The 23,059-nt window shown below is 40.2% G+C and overlaps 1 protein-coding gene across 1 annotated transcript in view; it reads right to left on the bottom strand.

Moving 5' to 3' along the window:
* The window catches only part of Col21a1 (collagen type XXI alpha 1 chain), a 161,327-nt gene that overhangs the window by 51,307 nt on the left and 86,961 nt on the right, over positions 1–23,059 (bottom strand). Inside the window, exons 10-12 of the mRNA XM_074081869.1 lie at positions 18,915–18,977; positions 8,212–8,265; positions 8,067–8,120 (exon numbers count right to left, since the gene is read on the bottom strand). Coding sequence (XP_073937970.1) covers positions 8,067–8,120; positions 8,212–8,265; positions 18,915–18,977 — 171 coding nt within the window. The remainder of the gene's footprint in view (positions 1–8,066; positions 8,121–8,211; positions 8,266–18,914; positions 18,978–23,059) is intronic.

The following is a 23,059-nucleotide window of genomic DNA, read 5'->3' as shown; positions in this document are numbered from 1 at the left end:
AAAAGAAGCAAAGAGTGCAGTGGAGGCCTGATAGATTTAAGTTGTCCATTGTTAAGAGCAGATATGACTGAAAGAAGATTTGGGCTGCTGCTATTGGCTGGGAACAAAAGTCAAGAACACAAAATAGCAGATATGTGTAACATAGACACGAGGCTGAATCATTCTACCAAAGGCTCCCCACATTTGGTAAGAGACTTGTCTGTTTGAGACTTTAAACAGTTATTCAGTACTAGCACTATTGGCAATGTGTCTCTGAACCAGTCAGTGACTTTAGATAAGACACAGAAATAAGAGGGGTAAAAATAAAAGGAAGAAGAGTTTTCTTTAAGATTATTCATCCAATATGACAATATACCTCATACACTAAGATCACTAATATAGGAAATTAGTGTTTTAATATAAATATACAAAACTGAATCATGTACACATGTATATATCTAAAAACAACCACCATAAAAATATATTAAAGGCTCCATTTATAATAGAAACAAAACATATAAAATGTCTGGGTATAGTAAACTTAAGTAATGTTCAGAATCAATGCAAAAAAAACCCTCAAATATTATTCACCAAGTTTTCAAAAATAAGGCAAAAAGAAAGATAAGCATACTATTACATAAGAAAACTCAGAATTGGAGAGATGTCAAGCTTTCTATCCTAATGAAAACATGAATAGGAATTCTAAGAAATTGAAGGAAATATATTGAGGTTTATCTGGAAAGAGAAGCACTCAAGAAGAGCCAGGAAAATTTTGATTATGAAGAATAATCGGGAAGGGCTAGCCATGCCAATATTAAATCATATTATGAAGTGACAAAAATTAAAACAATTTGGCAGTGGAAAGCATGTAGACAGGTCAATGGAACAGAACAAAAGCCATAAATGCCAAACCCAAATGAAAACAGAAAAATGATTTTTCAACTAACTGGAGAAAAAGTGATATTCCTATAAATTTTGTTGTGGCAACTGGCTAACCACTTAGGAAAAAAGATAAAATATATGAATTCTTATCTAACTTTACCTCAAAAATCAAAAGTTTAAAGGTTAAGATAATGAAATTCCAAAAATAAAACTATCAGTGATTAAATTCAAAATGATACAATGTGGAACCTTTCTATATAAATATGAAATATGAATAAAAAGAAAACCTACATAAAAATTAATTTTTGCACAGTTAAAATTCCAAAGCATATAATAAGTTAAAACATATGATATAAACCAGAAAAGTATTTCACACATTCACAACAGCCTCTGGAATGCATATAAAAGTCAACTTAAAAATTTTTACAGCCCAGGAGTGAAAAAAAGATATATGGACAAACCCATGATATGATACCTTATCCCACTCACTAGTAAAAAAGTGAAAAGCAAACCAGCACCATTTTCACTTCATACTGGAGAAAACGAGAGGTGCTGACGAAACCCAGTACCAGTAACAGTGTAAAGAAAGATATTTTCTTACGTGTGTTGGGGAAGTACGGACTTCCTTGAGCACAAATAAACAATTTATATCAAAGTTTATAAATTTAGCCCTTTGGTCCAATGATCAGTTCCATCCATGGGAACTTTTCTTATGAAAAATATAACTGAGAAAAATAACCAAGATGATCCTTACAGTCTTCTTGGTAATACAAAAATAAACAAATAAAAGAAAAGAACCCAAGCATCCCTAAGTTAGAGATGTCTTACACAGAATACAAACAGTCCTGATGTCATGAAGATGTGATGACCTTCTTCCTCATAGTTTATTTCAAGACATGTCTTCAATTGTTTGATTTTTCTCTGAACACCTGGAGGATTTCTTTTTTATTCTCTTCTTTAGCACTCAACATTGACCATCTTGAAATGCACTGATACCGTATGTGTTGTGTCTTTACTAGAATTCAGTCTCTTTGAGGAAAAAAAAAAATCTACCTCTCATGCATGGTATTTTTTCTTGATCAATATGACTACTACTTACTAGTATCTCGATTCTGTCTAATTCCTGGCATATGGGAAGTAATCTTCCTAAAATCCTGAAGATGGTGTGGTCTACACAACTTTATCTGGTTAATGAAAGAGAAATGGAAATCATCTAAGAGCCAGTGTTTGATGCTCCATGCACCTACTACGAGAATATTATAACCCAGATGGTGAAACTTTGGTTGGAGTGAATTTCCATGAAAACCATGGGGAACTCCTAACTATTGCTGATCAACAAACCTATGATATTGTATTATATTATATTATATATATATGATGTTATAAGATACAATATTATTTTATATGCCAAAATACACAGCAAACCCTATATTGATGAGAAATGAATCTTACTTGTTTAAGGCCTTGAGCATTTGGGGTTTGCTGGCTGTTTCAGCATAACCTACTCTATCTTGATAATGATAGATTGTAATTTGCTTAATATACAAAATATTTCCAATTTTCAAAACATAGCAAACATTCTAGAGTCCTCATGGAAAAATCCAATGGAACAACTCTTTTGGGGAGTCATGCTCTGGTTCCCATCTGGGCTTATAAGAGATGAGGATCTGAGAGAACCCAAGACAGTGAGGTGCTTCCATTCCCCACAGGCTGCAGCCAACTTTTCATGGTTGATGAATATCTGAGAAGCCCATCCATCTTGTAAGCTGATGTAGCATCACAGTCTTCAAACTCAGGTCAAGTTATTTATTTGAGTAGTAAGAGCATGTAAGAACTACTATTGTTAAAATCTCATTCTTTTGAAATGTCTCTGCGTGTGGGTTTTATATTTGTATAATGCTTTGCCTAGTAGCATAGAAATATAATTCACATTTATGTATGGAGCTACATGACCAAAAGTCTTGTAGTGAAAATGTTTTGCAGTTTAAAAGTCTGAGGCCCTAGGATGGAAAGCAAATGACCCTCATTCCCTTGGGTGAGACTGAAACAGTGAAAACTCCTCCTGGCATCTGCACAGCCTCCAGCACTCACCACCAGCTCCCTCTCTGATCTGTGCTCTGGGCTTCCAAGGCAACAGAGCGAAGGGGGCGCACATCACATTGTGAGAACTATTCTGGCCACAGCAGGAAATACAGGGAAAAGAAAACCAGATGTGGATCAACACATTTTATGTCAGCCCCTGATCCTGGAAATGACTTCAGACAAATGACTTAAGCTCTTCATTTCTCAGTTTTCCCAATCAGAAACAGATCACTGACTTCACTAGTGTAAAATGGGCATAGTCTGACTTCCTTACTAACATCATAGGACTTTTGTGAGGAGTAAATGTGGGAAGGAATGTGTGTAGGTAATACCAGTGCAATACACTTAGGAGTCAAACAGAAAAATGGACACATGACAATAAAACCCTTCAAGAACCCAATACATCAAAAGTTGCTCAGATCTGTGGCTCCTTCTCCTGTCACATTAAAAAAAAAGCTAAGTGACAGAATGGAAATGATTTGAGTTTTACTAACACATCTCTAATACAATGGGGGCATTCTCTTTGGTGATGGAGATTACCTCTGAACTATAAAAAAAAAAAAAACAATTGCTAAACTGCCACTACGGAGCCACTGTCACAGCTTCAATAACCATGCAGCAGAGTGCATGGTTTAGCAGAGTGAGTGGTTTAGAAACAAAACATGAAGCATTCTGTAAAAATTGTTCTTATTTCCTAATAATACCAACAGAGGAAGATAAAGAGGAATGACAGAAATAGATGAGGCAAAATACGTAATTAATAGTTCTTTCTAATAAACTAAGATGCTGAACCCATCACATATCCTTAAAAGAAAAAAGACAGAAATATCAGGTAATAATCAAGATTTTGAACAAGTGGCACAGAGGTAGTAAAAACCTAAAAACATAGGGGCCAGCCCCAACAATACAAGAGGGAGACTCTTAGATCCTAATATCAGAGATGATTTAGGGAGCACACAGCCAGTGCATCTTCAGAGAAAAGCATATAAGGAAAAGATGTTCTTAAAAAAGAGAAAGTTGTGGTATCATCCCTTCCATAAAAAGTAGAGAAAGCTTTCCTGAAAATCCCTGACAACTCCAAGGTCATTCCAGATTCAGAGGAAGAAAAATATGTGTTAGAAAAAAGACTGTACCTAGGTATATATGTACATATGTATACATAGTAATTAATACATTTTATAAAACTATAAAATATAATTAATCTGTAAGTTTATATTCTTATAGGTCTACACTTAATAATGCAGACTTTAACCTACAATCTACATTATTATCTAACCTATAACCTATATTATATAGGTCTTTAATCTCTATTAAAGAAGGAGAGGAAAGACTGAATCCTAGAGCACCCTGAAATTTGGAGTACGGCTAGAGGAGAAGGAAGCAACAACTGAACATGAAAAGGTAACTAGCAACAGCCAGGGGGGAGTCTAGGAGCAGACGGCAGGCAATATTACTTCCTCCACTTTCCAGACCATGAACCAAGTTTAAAGGGATTAAGACGCATAATTTGGGGGCTGGGGGAAGGGCTCAAGTGGTAGAGCACCTGCCTAGCAAACATGAAGCCCTGAGTTCAGACCCCAGTGCTGTAAGAAAAAATAAATAAATAAAGTAAGAAGTATAACTTGGGAGTTAAGGTGTCTGAATTCAAAACTGAGCCCATTATCCAGCCCTGCCTCTTCTTCACACACACACACACACACGTCACCCTACTATTTGGAGCATGGTGAAAGCTACATGGATAGACTACTGCCCCTTCTTTCCAAAGTAAAAACAAGAAGGCAATTTGTTGCCAGTTCCGAGTGTACAAGTAACAAAATGTACCGCCACACAGTCTAAACCTTACAGATTACCTTAAAGTTGAAAAAGCATTTAAAGTATTTTTAGGTTAAAAAATAACTTTAAAGCCAAAGAAGTTAGTAACTGAAGATCACTCGCTCAGGAAGTGTTCTCTTCAACTTTGTAAATTCAAGGGAAAAACCTGAAAAAAAAAATCTATGCTCATTCTGTTCTCTGACCTGTGAAAAGCAAATGTTGAAGGAAGAAAGCGCATTGAATTTGAATTATCTCAAATGGAAATTCCTACTCTGGGACTATTCAGAGAGAAGTCACAAGATGGAAATGATTCTGGGAAAATGTCCTAACAGGGAGCAGTATGGTGGAATAACCTCTCAGCAGCCACTGTGTGGTGCCTGGAAAAAATACCCCACCTTTCCCCAAGTCAGAGCCTTCTTAGGGGCATATGTGTCAACCTTCCCATTCTGGAAATCAAGGAACCATATTATAAAGGAGGAACAAAGGAAAGTCTTTTAACTAGCCTGCCAGTTTAGTTTAACTCCGGGTAATGAATTCTCAGGAACCACAGGGAAGGGGCCTTAGAAGGCAGCACATGGTGAGTTTGGTCCACTCTGTCAATTCAAGATTAACCTCGACAATGAGCCTCAGAAATGAACCAGCTCTGTTCTGAAAATGGAGACCCCTGCATAAATGTGCATCCATGTCACTTGCCTTCTTCAATAGAACATGTATATATCTTTGTGACAGTCACAGTCTGTATTTGAAAGCTTGTCCAATGGCCCAACACAATAGGGCAGTTAGTTGAAGAAGCTGAAGCTTAACTAACTGTGACTTCAACTAACTACTGGAGTGGATTACGGAGAGAAAGGGAAGCCAGAAAGTCCAGAGAAGAAATGCAGTCCTTTCTGATTAGAAACAGAGGATAGCTAAACAAGGCTGTGTGGCCGAGGGAAGGAGTTCTGCTGCTGTAATCCCAGCTACTCAGGAGGCAGAGGTAGGGGGATCATGGTTTGAAGCCAGCCTGAGCACAGTTAGCATGAAAAAAACCCCTAAAAGCAACAGGACTCGGGCATGGCTCAAAGGGTAGAGAACTTGCCTAACAAGTGTGAGGCCCCAAGTCCAATCCTTAATACCAGAGAGAGAGATAAAGAGCTGTATCCCCATATTTACTGTGACACTATTTACCATACTTAAAATATGGAATCAATCAGCCTATTAACAGACAAATAGATGGATAAGATACATATCCAGAATGAATGAAATCTTTCATTTCAGCCAGAAAGAATGAAATCTTGTCATTTGCAGCAAAATTGGTGGAACTGGAGTACATGTTAAGCAAAATAATCCGGACTCAGAAAGACAAGTGTCACATGTTCTCTTTCATATATAGAAACTTAAAAAAAGAGTAACTTGAAAGTAGAAGAGAGATTGTTAGGGACTAGGAAAGGTGCCAGGGAATGGGGTGAGGGTAGGGAAGGGTTGGTGGATATGATTGATGCATGATGAGTACAGTGAACCCCATTAATCTGCACAATTAATATATTAATAATTATAATAACCAGAAGATGCTATCAGTAAAATTTTCTAAAATAAGGCACATTTATTCCCAAGAAATTTGTTCTAATTCTTTTGTACAAACAAAAAGCCCATGTTTTATATTTGATCTTTAAAATTCAACTAATGGGAGATTTCTCATTCATTTATAAATTCGTGGATCTATTCATTAACAAACAAACATTTTTACATGTTTCTCTCCCAAATCCAGCCAATTATGACAATGTAAAGAGACAGTGATGGTCCTGTTAACTAGAACGAGGGAGAAGTGCCTGGCACATGGGCTCCTCAGAAAAGGTCTCCCCACTCCTCCTGGAGTCCTCACTCACCTGGAGGAGGGCATATGCCTCATTTAACACTAGGGCATGAGAGTAGAGGCCTGGCCTGCTCCTCGGGGCCTCAAAATTCACCCATGATATGAAACCAGCAGAGATTGCTCACTGGCTAAAGAAATCCGCAGGTGCTCAGGGCTACTCAGTAGACAGAGGATTTCACACTTCCTCTTTGGGAATTATATTCACAATGGCTTTTGGTTTACCTTCTCTTTCTCTCTTGATATTATAAATCTGCCTTCACCTGTTCCACCTTTTCTCTGTTTCTCTTCTTTCTTGCCCCGTGGCTTTCCTGCTAACATTTGTCAGTGCAATCCATGCTACATCCCAACTACAGCCATGCTACTTGAGGAAGAAAATAGAACCATAAAAAAAAGTAGCAAAACTCTGAGCCAGGAATCCTACTAAGTAGTTTTCGTGTATTACCCCATTTAGTGCTCACAACAAGCCCATGAAGAAACCACCATTTTGTCAAGAAAGGAAGAAAGATTTGGAGACACTAAGTAATTGCCCAAGGTCAAATCTCTTGAAAGCATCTGACCCCCAGACTCCAGAAATGCAATTTAAACAGCCACAATTTCCTGCCACCAACATGAGCTGCCATAAACATGTACAATGGACAAAGTATGGTGTTCCTCAGATGGGAAGGCTGTGGACATTATTTTTAAAGGTAAGAATTTTGCAAGGACAGCAGTCAGAGAATTACTGTAGGGTTCTATCACGACCAAACAGCAGGACACCTTCAAAAAAACCTGGAAGTAAGAGTGTCCTCTAGGAACTAACTTAACAAATCAACAAGAGGATCCAGACAAACACAAAGGATGCATATGGACAAGGACAGCAAACCAGAGCCAGCAGGCAATGACTGCATAACAAATTTAAGCAGACGTGCACTTCAGTAGGAAGCATGGCAAATCTCAGAGCTGTAACAAAAGGAGTCAGTAATGCAAACGTCATCTGAACACATCAAAACCCTACGGGAGAAATCCAGTAAGACTAAGAACAGCCACCTGCCAAATAAGTTCCTATTTTGGAGATGGACTCGCAGGCACTGGAGTGAGGCAAACATAGTAGCACAGTAACGCACTGATACAACTCACTCCTCTAAGCAGGACTTTAACCACAGGAAAAGAATTTCATCAGACAGTGGTCACCCAATGATGGAAACTTTCATCTAGTGATAAAAGCTTTCTGCAAGCTATTGGCCAATGCCACTGACAAATTTCTGGGTCCATAAGCCTTGTAACTCACCAAGATGAAGGGCAGCCATCCTAAATAACACCCTTTGTCTTCTTTTTTCCTTATTTTGTCAGTCCTGGGGTTTGAACTCAAGACCTCATGCTTGCTAATCAGGCATTCTACCTCTTGAGCCACACCTTCAGATTCTTTGTATTCTTTGAATGACAAAAAAAAAATTTGATCCCATTTTTTGTGTGTATTTACCTTTTGGCCATCCCTCCCTGGTTCTCCTTTGTAACCTGGAGGTCCTCGGGCTCCCTAAATTAACCACAAAATAAGATTCTGTTAATTTTGGTTTTTGACTCACTACAAATGAGATTTCTACAATAGGTGTAAGTGGACTGCATACTTGCATTCCTGGAGATCCTGGAACACCTGGTGATCCTGAGGGTCCCTGAAATCCCTAAAGAGACATGAACAAGAAATAATTACATTCTATCACATTTACAAAGACCAGCTCTCCATTTCAGGATTCCACTCTTAAGTTTCTTACACTTAAAATCTTCTTAGTGGCTTTTGAAAACCAAAATAGCAAAGCATCAAATGCTTCCTAAAGCCTGGAGGTTTAAACAGATGTAATACATTTTTAACTACCTGGTTAATGGCCATCTGAATTAATCCCTGGAGTTAAGTGAGCCATAGTGAATGTTATCCTACAGATTATATGTATAACAAGCTTTGGACAGCTGCTGATGTTAAACCCAAGAACACTCCTGTGACATGTTCTCCCTCCTTTCCCAAGGCTGAGCTGGATACTAAGGGTGGGAAGACGGGGCAGTCACTTCTAACTCCATTGGTCTTTTCACATGCCCCCAGACGCTGGACCATAGGTAAGAGAGCAGAACTCTTCTAGAAAGAGCACAAGTATTCATTCTTCACTCAGCACCCAGCAACTGAAGTCTTCAAACAAACTTTCAGGCCCTGAACACTTACCTAGGTTCCCAGGTGTGGCGTCAGGTTAACGTGGACCAACTGGCACCTACAAATACGGCAATTTACCACCCTCAATTCACATTCCACCTTTCTTGGTGCTTACTGTTTGGGTGGAGGTGTGTGTAGTCAACAACATGAACACAGACCTCTTTAAGGTTTCTAATTACGTCTTCATTCTATTTGCAGGGGGACGGGGCACTAGGGTTTGAACATAGGGTCTCATGCTTGCTAGATGAGCGCTCTTCCATCCAACACACTCTGCCAGCCCTGCACCTTCATTCTTAAATCCAGAAGCTTTATTTCCATTTGGCTATTAATGCATGTCCACACTGGCCTGCATAACCATCTCCTTCAAAGGCATCTACTCACTTAGAACTGTGTGTGTGTCTGTATGTGTGAGTGTCTATGGGGGTGCACATGTGTGTAAATGTGTGCACACATGTGCACATGTATGTGCATGTATGCATGTGCGTGCATTGTGCATGTGTGTACACATGCGTGCACGTGTGCGTTGTGCATGTGTGTACACATATGTGCACGTGTGCACTGTGTGCATTGTGCATGTGTGCACCCATGTGCTTGTGTGTACACATGTGTGCGTGTGTGCACTGGGTGTACATGTGTGTTGTGTGTGAGTGCATGTGTGCGTGTGTGCACTGTTGTACATGTGTTGTGTGTGAGTGCATGTGTGTGCACATGTGTGCATGTGTGTGCTTGTGCATGCACTTGCGTGTGGGTGTGTGCATGCACATGTGTGGTGTTTCTGGGCATTGAACCAGGGCCTTGCACATGCCGGCAAGTGCTACGTTCCAGCCCCAAACGTAGCTCCGATTTTATGATTTTAGAGACGTGATAATCCCCAGTTTTTCTACTTACATTGCCAAATATCCTTTCTGATCATCTTTGGTAGCTACAATAACGACGACGGCTGCATCTGAAAGTCCAGTCTTGGCTTATTGGTTTTCTCCTTCTACACACATGACATTTCTTACTGTGTAAACTATTTTCTCAGTTACTTCCACAGCAGTAGTTGTGACTGGAATTCTGTCACTGACCATCACCATTTCCTCCATGATCCACTCAGCTCTTCACAAGGTAGATAAATCGTTCCACTTCCCCATGACCTCTCAGATGCACATTCTCTCATGAGTTCCTTTGCCCCAGACAGCAATCAGTCGTGTCACCACCGTCTTCATCCTCCACACAACACCACCTGCAATTCTCGCTGGGTCACGTGCCTCTTGAGATGCGGAGCCAGGTCTAAGTCACCTCTGTACTCATTCCCCTGAACACACTGCCTGGTAGATCTCTGCTGATCACTAAGTGGAAGAAGTCACCTTTAAGTCACTAATACAGTGCCCCTGTGTGGAAAATCTCTTTCCCCAATGAACCACGTAATGTTTGTACAACTTCCAGTAGATAATAAAGTTTTTAGTAATGTGATACGGTTCATGTTCTCAAGATCAGGCAAAACAATGAAGTCAACATACATAACGCTTGATCAGATCTGTCTACCTACCACTGTTGTCACAACTGAATTTCCTTCCTTCAACTACTGTACAATAAGTAGGCCTGAAATAGAATCCCAGCCCTTTCACTGCTATCAGTGAGGAGAGCTAGATAAGAAATGCCAGCACTTGGAAATGTCCTTCAGCTCCTTCAAAACCCTCCAGGCACTCTCAAAATAACCCCACACAATTCACAACACACCAGTGTTTACAACGGTCCACATCAAGTGCTTTACATCTATTACTCCACGAGCTCTTCACAGCCACACTTTAACATAGGTTCTAAATTATCCCCATTTTCAGATGAGGAAACAAAGGCACAGAAGCATTTGCCCAAAGCTACCCAGCAAGTCGCGTGGCAGAGCCTGTGGGCACCCCGTCTATCAGAAAGGGCTCCACGGCAGATCAGATCCCACTGCCCTAGAACGACTCATCACATTCAGAGGAGCCCATTTTCTTCCAGACTATTTTTAAGCAGCTAAGAATTCAGAATGCCCAGAGGAAAGGAATGTTCATAAAATTCCTCAAAAGAAAGTTGCCATGGAGATTGGCTATTGATCAACATGGAGAGCCATCTGCAAAGCTCACATTTAACAAACTATTTTTCTTTCACATTTTTTTCAAAAGTTAAACCAAATGTCCTATCTGCCTTTCTACTCTTTTTTTAGAGAAAATTAATCTTTTGCTTAGATCAAAAGCTGCTGTGCTGTCACTCGTCCTTGAAGAAGTGGATGTGGTGCATATTCATAGCATTTTGACGGGTTAAACCAATGCAGAGATGCCCTCCACTGTGTTCCTAGCTTACCTCTGACTCACAATCAGAGCTCAGGCAGAGTCAGTAAATCGCCAAATTCTGGGAGGCAACCTAGTGAAGTGGAAAGACACTTGGGCTGAATTTTCACTCCTCTTTTGACTTTCTATGGGGTTTTGGCTGAGACACTTTGCCTACCAAAGGCTCAATTTCATACCACAAGATGGGATATTTTGAAAAGATAAAAATAGAGTCACAGGTGAACATGTCTGGCAGATGTTAGGAGCTTAATAAATGAGAATTTTTTTTTTTCTTCAGTCTCAATACAAAACCATGAGAATGCTTCTGCTCTATAGGTTTAACTGCCACCAGAGTACTTTGGAATGGGAGCTCTGGTCATCCTCATCACAAAGACCCCATGCTGAACACAGACAATGCCTCTCTGCATTTTTAAATGGCTATTTGTTTCATCTTCAGAGGAGCTAGTTCGTATGTAAGAATAATAGCTCTTCCCACACTAGGAGAATATTGTAGCCTGCAATGTTTCATAAATTCATAATGAGATGTATTCTTGACATCTTAACTGCAGAAAGAAAGTCAAGATTACTTTAACACTAGAGGAAACAATGCTTAATAACGAAGTAAAATATAGCCATATCCAAGCTGGGGGATCCCAGGGCAAAACACCAAAAGAAATGGGATAAAATTCAGAAAAACAAACTTTGGACAAAAATATCAGGAAAATAAAGCTTAACCAGGAGGAATATTACAACACAACAATTTCCAAGAGAAGCAAGAAATAAAACACTGGTTGACTCAATAGGGCACACTAAAACAAGAAAAACCTCCTAAAACAGGAAAAAAGATAAGATTTTCATGTAGCCTACTAAGTTTTTGTTTTTCTGAAAAATATCTTTCAGCATTTCATTGTAGACTTGTATCTTCCCTATGATCTTTGAGTAGCACTGCTCAGCATGAATTTTGCTATTTTGCAGTTATTAGCAGATCCAAATGTCCGCCCCACCCCATCTACGAGATTAAGCCTTTTCCATGTTCACAGAAAGTCTCTTTGTAAATGAGTCATTTTTTTAGGAAAAAATTCCTCACTGCCAAATTGTAGGGTTGAAGAATACAAAATCAATTTAATTCTCTTCCATGATTCATAGTTACAATGATCCAGGAAAGATATATAGCATTGAAATAAAATCCTCAAATACACAAGGGTCACTATCTCTTCTAAGCCTGATACTAATCGTACCATAAAATATTCTTCCAAAGTAAATTCCATAATATACATTTTCTTTCAAACTAGTGGAAAGGGTAGATAAATTAGTCCCCTTTAATTTTTTTTTTTTTTTTTTTTTTTGCAGTACTAGGGCTTGAACTCAGGGCCTTCACCTTGAGCCACTCCACCAGCCCATTTTTGTGATGAGTATTTTCGAGATAAGGTCTCACAAACTATTTTCCTGGGCTGGCTTCAAACTGCAATCCTCCCGATCTCTGCCTCCTGAGTAGCTAGGATTACAGATGTGAGCCACTGGCACTGGCCCCTCTAATTATTCTAAACTTAAAACTGAGAATAAGATCCAGAGAAATAATTTAGGGGGAGCACCTCTCTTTGAAAAATGGAAGAATGTGATTTAATATTTAGTCTATTATATAATTTCCTTCAAAGTTTTCCCAAATTCCAACAGACAGTCTTTGGAACAAAGCTCACTCTGCAAGCCTTGATGCTAGCTAGCTCTCCTTCCATTCTCCACCATCATTCTTGAATATTTGGAAATAGCATCTTGTTTGGATTACACCTGAAGTTCAATGAGTCCTTCCTCAGAGCCTATCTTCTTATGCTCTCCCAGTTACTCTCTTCTGAACGAGTTCCTGTGCCTGCTAATCCTTCAAGTACAGATCCTAACCCAAATCCAACGCCGCAGAGGCAGGGGGTCATTCCTTCAGGGAGATGCTGCCATTCGCTGACTACACAGAAACTTGCATCAGCCATTCAAGCATCTCCCTCCCCACGTTACAATCTCTTTTCACCAAGGTTAAATAACATCTCATAGATAAGTAATGGCCACATAGACACTCTGGTTAAATCTCACTATGTTATAATAGCCCATACTCCAAACTCCTTCTTTTTGGATCTTCATGTCATCCAAATACTAAACTAAGTTCCCAGTGAAAGCAAGAAACAAGTCATTTAAATCACAATAAGGTAAATGAACACATAGTAGAGTATCTAATGTACCCAGCCCAAAAAAAATACCACTGGGAGAAGTAAAAAGGATTAAATATTCTATTCTGAGAAATATTTGCATTTTTAAAAATTAAAAGCAAAATTAAAAACCAAACGAGTAGTTGGAAGAAATACTTATAATATATAGAAAAAATTAATTCTACCAAAGCCTAAAAAGCTCTAATTAATATGAAAAATATACCTGCCTTTACAGAAAATAGGCAAAGGACAAGAGAGGACACTTCACAAGATGGGAAGTCACCCTTGCATTTCTAAAATATGAATTTAACATATTCAAGACCATACTCCCCCACTCCTGATTTTCCTCACCCAGTTTCTCTCCCCTGTTCATCCGCATAAGTTTCCCCTGACGCCTCTTTTTCTTCAACCTACAGCCAACATAAATGCAAATCCTGTCTGTTCTAACTTCAAAGTATTCCAGAATATCAGAGGTTCTCCCCACCTCACCACACCTCCTGAGCCAGCTGCCACCACCTGCCATCCTTTCCCTCCTGCATCCTGGGGTTTCTCCCTCCTTTTGCCCTCATCCCCCTGACATCAGTTCTCATTCCAGAAGCCAGAGTAATTTCTCTCAAAAATAAGTCAGATCATGTCATTTTTCCCCATCAGTGGCTCCAGAACTTATTGTACCTGAAAACCAAAGTCATCACAGTGACCTAAAAAGCTCTATGTCATCTTCTCTCCCTCCCTCCCTTCTCATCCTACCCATACAAATTCATTTCCTACTGAACTTCTCCTACCCACATTTTGCTCTTCCATAAGTCATGGTACTTTGCAATTCCCCATCTGTACAGACTACCATCTCTGTAAGATTTATTTCTCCTTTTGGTATCTGTAGCCCAATGAGTGGTACACTGAAGACGGCAGGCTAAGGAGAGCACTGGACAGTGAGCACCACTCGACCAACCCCTTGAGTTGTCCACTGGCAGCAGTGTGCTGTCAATCTCCCCAACTTACTTCCTGAGGCCACTGATGTGGAAAATTGCACCCAGAATTCTACGGTTTAGTCTCTTGCCATTCTCTCTCAAAAATATGATGGTCTTTGTGGAACCTTAGAAAATCAGACTGGAGAGAACCTGGACCTCCTCTGGCACCATCTTCTCATTTTCCAGATGAAGAAATGGAAGTTTATTAAAAAAAAGCAACATTGCTAAGCCCCAAATCTGCCCAGTGACCAATGAGGGCTTTGGTTTTAGTAAAGTGCTTTACTTCATGAAGTGAAATTAGTAATGACAAAAAACAGAAATGAGCACTGTAAGTGCTCCAAACCCTAAACTAGTCTGACTTGTTTCCACATAAGTCTGCTTTAACAAATCAATGTCACCTAGGTACAATGCCTTACTGGACCACTCTCAGTTATCTTGGTGATTACATAATTCCCCTTACCTCTCTTGTACAGTGATAGAAAGTAAAAGAATAATGTGCTCAGACACTGTAGTGATAGAAGTTATTGGGATGATGTGTTTTGAAATAGCTGTCTAATTCTAGTAGAAGGCACTTTCTTATGAAAATCAGTCTTTCTCCAGAGTGGAATAATTTACTATTTAAAGCTTCACTTGACTTGGCCTGGCTGTAATGTGTGAAAGAGATTCAGATTGCTTATTGAAGGGGATCACACAGAACCAAATCCAAACAAAGCAGAATTCCCTGCAAACTGTTCCATCCAAGTTTCCTTGGTCCAGATGGCTGCAAGAGCCAGCCAGAGGCTCCACCCACACCTTCCCACTCCCGCTGGGTGCTGGCCCTGGATGCACACTAATGACCCTCAGCTGCTCTGGCTCCAGGCTCCCTTTCCATTCCTGCTTGGCCACCCAACCACATCTCCTGCAGAGGGAAAAGCAGGGGCCTTAAGAAAAAGTCACAGTTTGGGGGAAACATGGTTTTGTTTGGTGTCTCACTTTCTTATCATTGCTGTAACAAATCACCTCAGACACACATAGTTATTACCTTACACTTCTGGAGGTCAGGAATCCAGTGTGGTTCCTCAGGAGCTCACAGCCAGGTGTCAGCAGGGTTAGACTCCTTCGGGCATCCATTCCTTCCCTTTCCAGCTTCTGGGGGCTGCTTTCTATCCCTTGGCTCATGGCTTCCTCACTATGATCTCTGCTCCCATCCTCACAGAAAATCCCCGACTATGACACTCCCTCCCACTTACACAGCCCCACTGGGTCATCCAGATAACCCCAAATCTGAAGAGCCTCACAATTAATCCTATCTGCAATGTCCCTTCACCCGTACGATAACATACTCATGGGTTTGGACATGGACCTGGACATTGGGGGGACCATGATTCTGCCCACCGCAGCTGTTGCCTCCTTTCTGTGACATTCCTGTCACACACTGCATAACTATAACATTAAAATTATGTATGCAAACATAAAAACATATACTTGTACTAAATTAGATGAGGCAATAAATCTATTAGGATTTAAGTCAGAGCACAGATTAGATAGGTTATTATATTAGGTTATTTATATCGATTTCCAACACTTCATTCATGGTTCATAGAAAGACATACATATTAAGAAGCAAGTTGAGGTCTGATAGCTTATGGAAGGATGACAGTCCTCACCTCAAAACAGTGTCCAGGATTTTCTTTTTTTAAATCACTGAAACAAACCTGAACAATTCGGAAGTACTGTCAGGTGTGTCAGGAAGTGACACATAAGTCTGTAAAGTGCATCTGCTTTGGAGTTTGCATGTCACTTCAGCTGCCAATCACAGAAAAAACAGCACATGGGAAAGGGGTCTCCATGCAGAAGGGTTCACATCTACATAAAATCATCTACCCAGTGGATTAGAGGGGAGAGTTCACACAGAAGCATCTTAACGGAATTGGGAATTGGCAGTGAGAAAATGCCAGAAGTTCTGTGAGAGCCTAGGCTCCCATGAGAAAGCAAGAGGTTATAAAGGCAATCACAAGGCAGGTGTTGACTTATAGTGGAGGATGAAGATAAACACAAAAAGGGAGATATTAGGTCTGGAATCTATTCACTCAACTCAATTCAAACACAAGCAGTATGATGATAATCTTCTCAACCTCTTCCCCCCAAATCACCCCCTCGCTATTTCTGTACCTATGGGCTTGGCCCTCTATCTGCTGTGAAGGTTTAAGGGTTCATACTTTTAATCAGGCCAAACTCTCCTTTTGGATTGAACTGATGCCCTCCCACCTACACATGTATTTTCTTCCTGAGAATATCCACCATGTCCCCAAGTCATCCATTCTCCGTTTACCTCATTTTCATCACCACAGAACTATGTTACAATAGCTCCTATGTTTTAAAACCCCACATTTCCCCATATTACCCCCACTCTACTGCTCCATTTCTCTGTTTCCCTTTAGATCCTTAGAAGCAACATCTATACGGACCATCATCATTTTACCTCCTTTCTCCCTCCATCCCCCTTCAGCCCAGCTTTTACAAACTTTCTCTGAAATCATATTCTCCATATGGCAAATTTAATAGTCCAGTCGTAACTCATTTTTCTTGCCTTCTTGACAACAATGACACAACTGCTCACTCCCTTCTTAAAATGCTTGCTTCATGTGGGATGTCAGAGTCTCCTGGTTTTCCTCCTACCTCACTCATCGGTCCTTCCCAACATCCTTGACTGGATCCTCTTTGTCTTTTTCCTCTAAGAGATCTCACAGCTCAGCCCACTCCTCCCCTCTCTTCTCTGTCTGTATTTCATCCATTCTCATGGCTTTTGGTACATCTACATGGTGGGTCCCAGCTGAACACCACTCTTCTCTAAAATGCATTCTCAATTTCCCAGAAGACTTAGATCTCCCACAATGCAGTCATGGTACCTCTGTTCACCCAGGTTTTCAAGGTAAAACCCCCTCACTGTATTTCACACCCCACATGTAAATTTGTTGGCAATTGTCAACTTAATATTAGAGAGTAACCCAGGATCTGAACACTTCCTCCATATCCCATAGTCCAAGATTGTCTATCTTCTCACTTCAGATTATGAAATAACCTCCTACATGGTCTCCCTTCTCCCACTCTTGCCCCTGTATTTATCCTTCAAAATCATACACCAAATCTAGTCACTTCCTTTCTTAAAAGCTCTGCTTGGATCACCTCACACTCAGAAGGAACACCAGTGGTCAGCAGGCCAGCACCTCCCAATGGCTTTCTACAGGTCTCTTGCTGCCCCTTTTTTTTTTTTACCTCTTCCACCTTCCTTCTGCATAATTTCTCTCTAGACAGGCTCACCTGCTTATCTAACACCTTCCTATGCAGCACTGGGTAAAAAATCCTGGGGTATTATCACTTCTGTAAAACCTGATTAGTTTTCTGTATTGTTTTCATGTTGACTTTATTAGCTACCCTCTCTTGAGGATGGAAGCAACTCTTCCATCTTGGAAGTTGGGTTATGGGCGATCTGAAGTGAGATCTGTGGTTCTTTCATCTTTGAAGATCATAGACTCACGCACAGCACAGCCTTCCCATGGTAGTGTACCATGATCGTTTTCAGTAAGTCTCTTAGGAGTCATGTTTCTCCATGACAGTCATGCCTTAACATTCAAAAGCTAATTTTATTTTCAGTGCTGGGGATTGAACCCAGGGCTAGGGAATCACTCAAAAGCTAATTCTTGATATTTAATCATTCTTATAAACATGCTTCCAGGTGACTTGCCTGGAAATATTTGCCTAAAATGCTTCAAAATTGATTAATATTCCCATTAAATACCCCTAATGCTCTCTTGACCCTCAGAGGATGATATTTTTAGTCAGATTATGTCTTCCAGTGTAGACATTCTTAGAAAAACAACATCACCTTTGAAAAGATTTTTAGGTTGAAAACTTCCTACACGTGCAGGGAAAGGGCAAAAATGATTTTTAAACACCGTCACTGATATCATTGAGACTCACTGGTCATTTTTTTCATGGTAACAGATACATGCAGTTTTGAAGGAGATAACTAAGTCTCTAGAGTACTCATTCTGTTGACAAGCTGGGTCTTAACGTTCTGCCCGGGCTCCACTAAAGTCAGGCAACATCCTCTCCACTCCACCTGACTCCTCTCCTTAGGATGTACTTTTAAAGACTTGTGAGCTCTTTATCTCTTTAAGATGTAAATCTCTTTACCTTCTTGCCAGTTTTATAATCCAGGAACGTCTTTTATTTTTGAGGTACTAGGGTTTGAACTCAGGGCCTCAGGTTTGCTAAGCAGGTGCTCTACCACTGGAGCCACTCCACCAGCCCCAGGACCCATGGAGGACTTCCCTTTGAAATGCAGTCATCAAGGAAGACAGCGTCTCTCTTTTCAAGTCTCCATGGAAAGGCTGGGGCCTAACTTTGACTAAACAAACACAGCTGGCCTCCTACAGAGGGAAACCACTTGCAAACCAAGGAATAACTCAGTGTGCTCCACCCTCCTGATCAACCTTCCAGCTAAATCCTCCAGTACTTTTCCACTGGCTTACTCCAGGTCCAAAACCTCCTCCTCCCCTGGTTTCAGCAGGGTTGATTTCAATGTCCCTCCCCTGGGGCAGTAGCCTTGAATAAAGTTGTCTTTACTGGTTAACCATGAAATTTCTACATTAATGCTATAATCCCACTACTGGAGATGACTAAGCTTTCAGTACTCACAGGCTTACCATCTTGACCAGGTTGTCCAGGGTAGCCAGGGCTCCCAGGCTGTCCAGGATCACCCTAGACAGGAAAGAAAGAGTTTCTCAATACAAAACAGCCAGCCACATTGTGCGGGGAGAGCCCTCAAGGTTCAAAGCCAATTCCCTTCTTTGAGGCATTTTTTTCCTAATAATACTGGGGTTTGAACTCAGGGTTCATACTTTCTAGGTAAGCAGTCTACCACCAAAGCCATGCCCCTAGCCTAAGATTTTCTGTATAGTAAGCACACACATACACAGAGAGAGAGAGAGAGAGAGAGAGAAAGAGAGAGGATATGAAACAAACAGAAGTCCCAAAATGAACTTAATGAAAATGGGCCAGGCATGGCTCATGTCTGTAATCCCAGCTATTCATGAGGCACAGATCAGGTGGATTGAGGTTAAAGGCCAGACTGGGCAAAAATTTCACATGACTCCCATTTCAACAAACAAGCTCTCATCTATTATCCAGCGATATGGGAGGTATAACTAGGAGGATCCCCATGCAAGGCCAGCCCTGGGCAAAAAAGTTATGAGACTCTATCTGAAAAATAAGCTAAAGCAAAAAAGGCAGGAGGTGTGGCTCACATCATCAAACACTTGTCCAGCAAATGCAAGGCGCTGGGTTCAAACCCTAGTACCACCAAAAAAAAAGTAGGAAAATTGTAGCATATTTTAAATGCCTACCCTAATAAATAAGATTTTTTTAAATAAACAATGATTTATTTCTGTGAGCACACTAGTATAAGAAGCAAGTTTTTCCACTGGTACAAAATATCAGTCTGTAGGACAGGGAACAATTTTGGAATTTTGAACAAACTGTGACATGCCACAGCAAATATGGATCCCCTATGTGACTCATGAGTCTACAGATCTGATTCTCCTCTTAGTGCTATACCATAGAAATCAAGGGTATATAATGTAATAATCCAACTCATAAAATTACTGCTTATTTTAAATTTTATGCAACCATGAAGAAGAACGAAATGCTATCATTTGCTGGTAAATGGATGGAATTGGAGAACATCATTCTGAGTGAGGTTAGCCTGGCCCAAAAGACCAAAAATCCTAAGTTCTCCCTCATATGCAGACATTAGATCAAGGGCAAACACAACAATGGGATTGGACTTTGAGCACATGATAAAAGCGAGAGCACACAAGGAAGGGGTGAGGATAGGTAAGACACCTAAAAAATTAGCTAGCATTTATTGCCCTTAACGCAGAGAAACTAAAGCAGATACCTTAAAAGCTACTGAGGCCAATAGGAAAAGGGGACCAGGAACTAGAGAAAAGGTGAGATCAAAAAGAATTAACCTAGAAGGTAACACACGCACAGGAAATCAATGTGAGTCAATGCCCTATATAGCTATCCTTATCTCAACCAGCAAAAACCCTTGTTCCTTCCTATTATAGCTTATACTCTCTCTACAACAAAATTAGAGATAAGGGCAAAATAGTTTCTGCTGGGTATTGAGGGGGTGGGGGGGAGAGGGAGGGAGCGGAGTGGGTGGTAAGGGAGGGGGCGGGGGCAGGGGGAAGAAATGAACCAAGCCTTGTATGCACATGTGAATAATAAAAGAAAAAGAAAAAAAAAACAAAAAATAAATAAATAAATAAAAAGCAGTCTGCAGATCATGTTTCCTACACATGAGATGTGAGTTTAGGGTGACGTGACAATTATCCCTTTCATTCCTGTCAAGGTGTCACTCTGCCTCTATCAAACTTTAGCATGGTGTTAAAATTCCAAAATTTGAATTTGTGAGAATGAAGCCCAAGCCAGACAGCTCTCTCCCAAGCACCGTAGTCTCTCAGTGTGTGTAATACGTAAGAAATTAAGAGATTATCTTTGTCCTCATATACCTGAGACCTTCAAAGAACACTATCCCATGCTATGTGAAAATGAGAACAGGTACATTCGATAGAGTTCTACTGGGTTCCCTTGATACTGATGTTTAGAGGGTCATAGTTCACGAAGAAAGGCAGCATGGCAACATTTTCTGTGAGGTGATGGTGTTTTATAACTTAATTCTAAGGAATGCTTCAAAACCTGCTACCATATTCACCTACCCCCAAGTGGATGAGTCTACAAGGGATATTTTGTTGGAAAATAGGAAGTCTCCCCATCAGTATCAGTGAGCTACAGAGAGGCAACTGGTTTCATTCAACAGCTTTTGTTTTTGTTTTTGTTTTGGTGGTACTGGGGTTTGAACTCAGGGACCCTCCCTTTGTAGGCAAGCACTCTATCACTTGAGCCACACCCCCAGGCCTTTTTCCTTTGGTTATTTTTCAGGTAGGATCTCATATTTTTGCTCCAGGCTGGCCTCCAAACTCCTTCCACCTAAAGCCTCCTGAGCAGCTGGGATCACAGTCTGTACCACCACCACACCAGGCTTGTTTGTTGAGACAGGGTCTCACTAATCTCACTAACTCTTTGTCTAGGATAGCCTCAAACCTCGATTCTCTCCCAAGGAGCTGGGATTATAAGCGTGAGTCACTGCAACTGGGCCATTCAATAATTCATTATTTTTATCAAGAAAAATCACAGGATTTCAGTGATTAAGAGTACTTTCAACAGAGCCAAATTTACTGGTATGATAATTATTTCAGACTCCTAGCTAGGGAGATGTGTTCCTGAACCATAACAGGGAAAATGGAAAGAACTCTGTGAACACAATTCAGGAACCAATAAAGTAAGGATGGGCTCTTCACTTACCAGTTGTCTCACAAGAGGCTTAGCAAGAGGAAAGCCTGAGAAGAAGGGAAATGCCACTTTTTAAAGAGATAAAGAGCTGTGATTTGTAATTCTCATCCAGGAATTTGCACTTCTGGCTGGCAGTTAGGGAGAACTCCACAGATCTTAGGGACTGAGCATTCTGTGTTCCATTTGGAGGGAGTTCACACTAGTGTCCAGTCTCCCTATCATCCTCCCTTGTCCATCTGGACTTCCTGTCTTTCAACAAATTCCATCTTTTCTTTCTCCCAGGGAAAAACTTGTCCTCTCTTCCACTAAGGTATCAACATGGCAAAATTCTCTATCACTTCCTTGTAGCTCGGTTTCTTCTGGTGCCTTTTATTAAAATATTATAGCAGTTGCTGTGTCACTTTTACAACCAGATATTCTCAAATTTTTCCCCAGTAAATTTCACTTATCATTTGGATTGATGCTCCTTTTTTTAAAAAGGTGCTTATTTTCTCTTTTTTTAGAGGGAGAGGGGGACACAGAGCTGGCTATCAAGTAGATTTAATAGCTACTTTCCAGCTGAGTTATTTAAAATCAAGTCTGTCAATTACTTGCAGAATATTGACATCAGCAAAATCTAAGACATCAAAGGGATCTGAGAAAGTTTAATCTTTACTGTAATGATGCTTAAATAAAGTTTTGGCACAAGAAGAAAAAGGCACTCATGTGTTTTTATGCTGCATAAAAGTACAAAACATCCTCAGTGGTTAATGTTGTAAATTAACGAAAACTAAGCTCTCAAGAAAAAAAACTCACCCTGAAGATAAACCCATTGTGAGTTCATAAAGACCTAATACTAGCTGACAGCCCCAAGAGGGAAAATAACCTCTTTCATAGCTTCTGTTGTTGATGATTTTTTTCTTTTTGGGAGGTGGGGGTTATTTTAACTATTGTTCTTCTTGGACTATTTCCAAAATCTCAGGTAAGTTTAGGGCTGTTTCCATAAAGTTGTAAGAGTAAAGAAAAGCCCAGACTACTTTAGCAATTGGAGAGTTAAAATACAAGTTCAATTTTATTACTATTAAAACCAATATCCGATAGTTCTTTATTGTTTATAGTATGCTAAGCACTGTGTTAGAGACTTGTCTATGTTAAATTACTCAGTCTTCAGCATAACCCTTTAAGGTGCTACTTTCATCCTATTTTCTATACAGGAAAACAAAGGCCCAGAAAGATGAGAAAAACTGCTCAAGGTCACATGGCAGCGGTGGAGATGGATTCAGACCCAGCCAGGTCAACTTCAGAATACACAAACCTAAACACTGTTATTCCTGCCATGTTAAAATGCATATGCTGACTAGAACCACATTTAGGGACTGCTAAAAAAAATCCAACATGAAAAAATTCCAGATACATCAAATTAGTCAAAAGACTTATTATTTATA

This window comes from Castor canadensis, chromosome 8 (genome assembly GCF_047511655.1).
Source record: "Castor canadensis chromosome 8, mCasCan1.hap1v2, whole genome shotgun sequence".
Lineage (NCBI taxonomy): Eukaryota > Metazoa > Chordata > Mammalia > Rodentia > Castoridae > Castor > Castor canadensis.
The sequence above is the reverse complement of the archived record's forward strand: the minus strand, read 5'-3'. Positions and strand labels throughout refer to the sequence as shown.